The sequence below is a fragment of the Polyodon spathula genome, chromosome 7 (genome assembly GCF_017654505.1).
Source record: "Polyodon spathula isolate WHYD16114869_AA chromosome 7, ASM1765450v1, whole genome shotgun sequence".
Lineage (NCBI taxonomy): Eukaryota > Metazoa > Chordata > Actinopteri > Acipenseriformes > Polyodontidae > Polyodon > Polyodon spathula.
Genome location: NC_054540.1, coordinates 55,633,273 through 55,639,735, shown reverse-complemented (window position 1 = coordinate 55,639,735; position 6,463 = coordinate 55,633,273). Strand labels below are relative to the sequence as shown.

Sequence of the window (6,463 nt, the reverse complement as noted above, 5' to 3'; positions counted from 1 at the left end):
CATTGATGGTGAAAATACTGCCTCTGCTTGTCCGTGGGAACAGGTACATTAGTGTGTCTCTGCTTGAGCTTTTCGTCTCCACACTCCAATTAGTGCTAAAAGCAAATCTCTGCAATCTACCAGAGATGACACAAATTGACCCTACTGCAAGGACTCTGGTTTTTTTGTGGACAATATGCTAGGTTTGTAGAAGGAGACTGAGAATGGAAAGATTTGATTAGCTTATGCACTCTCTCAAATTTGCATTAACGTTCTATTATTTATTGTTTTATTATAAAACAGATGCTTCTTTTATGGAATACACAGCGCTCTGTTTAATCTCACTCTGCAGACCTGAATCGTTAACCTCCATCCCAGTTATGTAAAGTCCTCTCAGCAGTAACAGGAACATGGTAATCCAAATTGTTTTGAAAGCTGATAAGTCTTAATTGTTAAGTCCTGCCAATACCCTGTTTAACACAACCAATAATGGCTGTGTGCCTATGAACCACGCAGGAAGTCGACATATCTTTTGAAAAGAAAATTCTCAGATTAAAATAACATACAAGAGTTCATCATATAAACAGTTTAGCCATAAGTTGTAAACCATAGAAAACACAGAAATGATATACTGTACATATAAATAAAGTGTAGCTGTAATATGGTACTTTTCTACAAAAGCTAATATTTACCAATATCCACTTTCTTTGATTTAAATAGATTAGATAAACTTCCAGATATTGCATTAGAAACTTTTTTTCCCTCATTTAAAATAAGCAAGTGAGTAAATGAAATAGTGTGTAGGAGGGCAGACTCATTGGCACTTGGATGCTGTCAGGTTTCAATAATGTCACCAGAGCATTCCTACCAAAACACTTTCACAGTGGTAAATACTGTAGAAAAAAAAAAATCCAGTTCTTACAAATCGTTCTTATTTATAAAACATTATATAATATACTTGGACGTGACTTTTTTCTGAGAAATTACAAATGTACAGACATTACAGAGACTATATATATATATATGTGTGGCACTTAACAGGACTAGAAACATCCCTGCCAAAACATGGATCCCCAGCGACAACTCTGTGGGAGGCAATGGTAGAAATTTGGAAACCGAACCAGTCAAGGGGTATAAAAACTACTGTACAGTCCTCGTTTCTTAATTCAGGGGTTGCTGAGTTTGTCAATGGGCCGGTGTGTTGAAACCAATTGAATCAAAACAGTATAAATTGAAGAACAGAGGAGTTAATAGTGAAAGTCACTAATACCTACCAGTGAGACTTTCAAACACTATTAATAATGTGAACCAGATCAGGTTTTTCAGGTAATGTACACCAGCATTTAAGCTGTACAATACATGTAGATACATGCAAGCTTGGATGTAATTAGTATACATCTAGATCTGACCAAATTTTGGTCCTGGTCAGTAACAGTCCAAGTTTAGTAGGTGAAATTAAGTAGTTGACTACATAGGGTCAAAGTGGAGGTTTAGTTGATTTGATTAAACAGCCAACCCAATTTAACCCTAAAGCACCTAGTCCTTTAATATTATAATATAATACCTGTAATGGCCTTCTTGGATACCCTGGTTTTAGGAGCTCCTCAGCCTACAGCACTGCATGGCGCATACGCTGCTCTCCCTGAGGCTTTGTGAGATTACTCAGGGTGCCTCTCAACGTCTTGTAGACTCTGCATGGCCATGTACAAGATGTTATAGCTGCAAGAGGCTTGCGAAATTGTACGGGTGATGATACAGCATGTGGCTTTGTATACGGTTCTTATCACTTCGGCAGGATGTTCAGTTCTTTTTCCGAGCTGAAGCTGATCGAGGTCGTGTCCTTCCTGCTGTCCTTGGACATGCCCTCGGTGGGGGAGGACGACGTGGTGCCCTCCTCCCAGGTCCTCAGGGGGCAGATCCTGGCAGCCGCGCCGGGGAAGTGGGTGTGCGTCGGCCGCCCGGCGGTCACCGTGAAGCAGCTGTCCGCTCCGGAGCTGCGCGGCGGTCGCACCTGCTGGCAGAAGGAGCCGCAGAGCAGGGCCAGGAACTCCCTGCGGACGCTGCGGTGCATGTAGCCGTAGATGTAGGGGTGGATACAGCACTGGAAAAAGAACAAGACGAGGGCCAGGGAGACGATCCAGGGCGGGACGGGAACGCTAGGGCTGATGAAGAGCATGCCGAGGACGCTGTAAGGGCCCATGCTGAAGATGTAAGAAGACATGATGACAAAGACCACTTTGGCCGCTTTGCAGTGATAATGGAAGCGTCTGTGGCGCGCCCTGATGGGGTAGACAGAGCCTTCCGGGGGCGGCTGCTGCTGATGCTTCTCTTGGCACTGGTGGTTATCAGCAGTGCTGTGGCTGTGCTTGGTAGCTTGCACCGGGTGAACTAGGTTGTTCTGCCTCCTGGCAGCCCTGAACACCATCCAGTAGCAGCCCAGCATGATGCAGACGGGCACCCAGAAGGAGAACATGGATACCAGGGCGGAGTAGGAGTAGCTGGCGGACCAGACGAGCGTGCAGGAGTGGTGGCGCCGGTCGAAGTCAATGGACCCCCAGCCGTAGAGTGGCGGGGTGCTCTGCAGGACGCTCAGGACCCATGTGCAGGCGATCAGGTTGTTCCCCCGGCGAGGGGTCATCCTGGCCGGGTAGGAGAGTGGATGGATGATGGCCAGGTACCTGTCGACAGACACCACAATGATGGTGTTGACCCCGGCGAAGGCAAACAAGTGCATAAGGACCACCAGAGCCTGACACAGCCGGCGGTCCAGGGGCCACACGTTGGGCACCGTGGCGACGATAGCAAAGGGCATCACTAGGACCGTCTGGAAGAGGTCCGCCGTAAGCAGGTTCAGCACAAAGCGGTTGGCCACGTGCAGGAGCTGGGGCTTGCGCTGGAACACCAGCAGCACCACCACGTTCCCGAAAAGGGAGGTGCAGACAATGAGGGAGAGCAGAGCCATCTTCACCACGCTGTTCACCAATGAGGAGGACAGAGAGGCCGCGCCACCCGCATCCCAGCGGCCTGGAGTGGAATTGTAACGACGCGGGGGATCGAAAAAGCTGGGCATTGTACAGTTGAATATTAAATATATACAACACATAGAATTACAAAGTAAATAAAAGCTAAATTACACAAATAAATATAACTTAAGTAAATCCCACATTCAGTAAGGTGTGTGTTTTCTTTTTAAATCTTCATCCAGCAACCTATCACAAAAAAGAAAAAAAAAACATAGGATTGTATAGGTGTACAGTCAATGTATGCAGTTGAAATAATGTAAATACACTGCATCAATATACAGATGCAATTTTAACGCTATAACTTCACTGTTACAGGACTATAGGCTCCTGTATAACGTGAAACTGCAATACTGCATTCGGCGATACATACAATCATTAAGGACAGGTGTTCAGAAAGCATGCACATCTGGATGTGTCGTTCTAGTCAACGCTGTGCGCCATCACTGAAACGAGCTCTCTTGTTATTGTCAGTGTGGGCTTTGATTTGGAACCTGTGTACAAGCCTGTGACAGTGCTGACAGTAAATAATACACCATGCATATCATTTTTTAAAAATGTATACATGCTGTCAATATACATGGCTTTACACTGTATGCCATGCCGGACAACGCTGAATCACACACCCTTGTTTTATTAGGCTGTATCGTTTTATATAGACTGTACTATTAACGATTAACAGCATGGTGTTCCACATGTAGGATTGCATTAAGGAAAATTACATTTTAATTCACGGGGGTAAAAAAAAAAAAAGGATAAGCATTATCAGGGATGGGGATATATACTGTAACCTGTCCATTTCCCAGATCGGATTAAATCAGCCGGACATAGAAGAAAAAAACAAAAAACACACATGCATATTTGTAAGTAACTGGTAATAATGTAATCTTACCTCCTGCCGGTGGATTTTTTTTTATGGGTGTCTTACTGCTTTGTTGTGAGTTTGATGCTGATGGTGCCGTGAACGAATCTCTTCACTCCCCCAAACCTGAGGACTCTCCCGCTTGCGGCGCCCTGCTATGGCTAGAACACAGCGCTCCCATTTTAGTCGCCAGCGCTGGAGTGCTGCTCGTCAATATTAATCCCAATTACTGTCAGCATATTTACTAACAGTCAGAAGATGTTACTTGTTTTTCTTTTCTTTTTAGAGAGTCAACCTCAGGATACACCACACAGGTGCGTAGGTTTTGGCTAGCTCGTCTGAAAACGGCACGGTCTCTTCTCTGGGTGCTATCCCCCCTTCCAAATGGCTTAGGTTATCTGTGGAGAACAGTAGCATCTGTGTCTTTAAACAACGGGAGTGTACCATCAGAGACCCAGAGGTTTATAAGGGCTTGTTCCGGAGGATGCTATTTTAAGACACAGCACAAAAAAGAGCTATCTTTAAACCGAGGAATCCTTCATTCGCAACCCGTGTTTTCAAATTGCATTAATAAAACGGAAAAGACAAATGCAATACAATCAGATTGAGACTGCTGTTAGCTCATGTCGTGCCCGCACCCTGTTATACTTTACATCATACTTAATTAGCCCTAATTATTGCTTAAACGTGGCTATACACAGCACCGGAGACTTATTGTGTGTGGTGAATAGAAATACTAGCCCTGTGGTTTCTGTGGAGTTTGCTAACACCTGCGTTTTTAAACCAGTTTGGTAATCCTCTTGTCTAACTGCTGAGTTACTCGTGTTTGATTCGTGTGAACCGGCCTAGCATATATCATACACAGAATGCTAAAAGAAAAACACTCGCAGTCGAGGGTATTTGTAGGAATGCACACAGTTCCTGTATTGACCGGGGTCCTGTAACGTTTGTGTGTGTGTGTGTGTGTGTGTGTGTGTGTGTGTGTGTATATATATATATTATATATATATATATATATATATATATATATATATGAGAGAGAGAGACAGACAAACAAACCAACATACACATAAGCAACCCCCACCCTCCCCAGTAAATACAACTAAGGCTTGTAATTGATACAATGTGAATGGCTCAGTGGGTCATTCTCATCAATACTGCATTGTGGGTAGGGCTACAGACTCAGGATTCCTATAATTATCACTCTAGACCAACTGTTCCAAAATAGACTTGAAACATTCCTCTAAACTGGGCACGGGCTGGTCCAGACCAGGTCTTTGTGACAGCTATGTTCTTGCTAGTTAATAATTGCATTGCCCCGATTAAAACCTGGTCCAGGATGGTACATCCCCACATGTTCCTAATTAGTTATCATAGTTTTTTTTTTTCTGTAAAGATTGTAATGCTGTACATATTCCTACATGCATTTAAAAGCATAGTACCTGAAACCACAGTACGGCCGGATCTGTAAATACAGGGCTATACTCAGAGATGATTTGCTTTCACGATTCTCTTCAGTTTATAATGTATTGATCCATCAGCGATGTGCTTACAGCTGTGTGTTCTGAGCTACATTGGAAACATGACCAGAGTCCAGGAGGAGCACAATCCTGGTCTGCAGGTCCGGAGCACTCCGGATCATTGTGCCACCATTGCGCTGAATTACTTAATTCCGTTCAGGGCTTTTTCAGTTAACTATTTAACGCTAGCTATAAAACCTGGAGGATTATGGTATAATGGACCGGATTTGTGCACTCTTGTCCTATAGGAATGATGGCCAAAGTTGCGTCATCCAGTCCTGGTCTTTGTTCCCACCCTATTCTAAATTGTTTCATTGACCAATGGTAAGCAGTTTGAGGCAAATTACTTTTGCCTTATATTTAATATTTATTTTCCCTGCTAGAAAATAATCACTCAGCACTATCCTAGCTGTTAAGAAGTGCTCATGCTGTCTTTTATTGAATACGTACAGGACTAACGAAGTGAAGCTTCTGCTGCCGTGTTTGTTTAGTGTGTGATGCAATAGGACACGATTACCCCCTGCTCAACGTTTATGTCGAGAATTGAAATCAGATGAGACACATTTTATATAATATAAAAAAATGAACACCCTGAAAACACTAAAGAAATAAAACGAAACAATCCAAACCATTTTCCATCATCAGAGAGAAATCACGTGAGCACTTGTTAGGAGAGGCAAACAGATCTTTAACGTCACACTGGTTTGAACTTGTGTGTTCTCCCTCTGTATCGAGAAATCAACAAAGAGTTTTCCAGGGGGGAGGGGGGTTGGGGCCTCCAACCCACCAGAAGTGTCAGGGGGGTCGAAATCAAGACGACACACGACATGGCCGTGAGGTAAGCGCCAGTGGGGGAATGATTCAGTGCTACACAGCGCTGTGCAATGCAACGGTTTCTGTCAGTGAAGCAGAGGGCAGAGGGGCTTGATTTGGTGCAACACTGCACTCTCCATTTGGGGGACTTGTTTCAGTGTTGCACAGGGCTGAGAGATCTGCTTAAGACAGAGGTGGCCAATGTTGTTCCTTCTGGTCTTTGAACCAATCAAACCTCCTTCCCTGCCCTAACAAACAGACAGGTGGGA

General features: G+C 44.1%; 1 protein-coding gene across 1 annotated transcript; it reads right to left on the bottom strand.

The window, feature by feature from the left end:
• Positions 1-1,502: 1,502 nt before the first annotated feature.
• LOC121317921 (probable G-protein coupled receptor 101) lies at positions 1,503-4,395 on the bottom strand. Its single transcript, XM_041254017.1, has 2 exons — positions 3,892-4,395; positions 1,503-3,188 (listed from the first exon to the last, which is right to left on the bottom strand). The coding sequence occupies exon 2, from the start codon at positions 3,080-3,082 to the stop codon at positions 1,763-1,765; it is 1,320 nt and encodes a 439-aa protein (XP_041109951.1). The 5' UTR covers positions 3,083-3,188; positions 3,892-4,395; the 3' UTR covers positions 1,503-1,762.
• Positions 4,396-6,463: the final 2,068 nt, after the last annotated feature.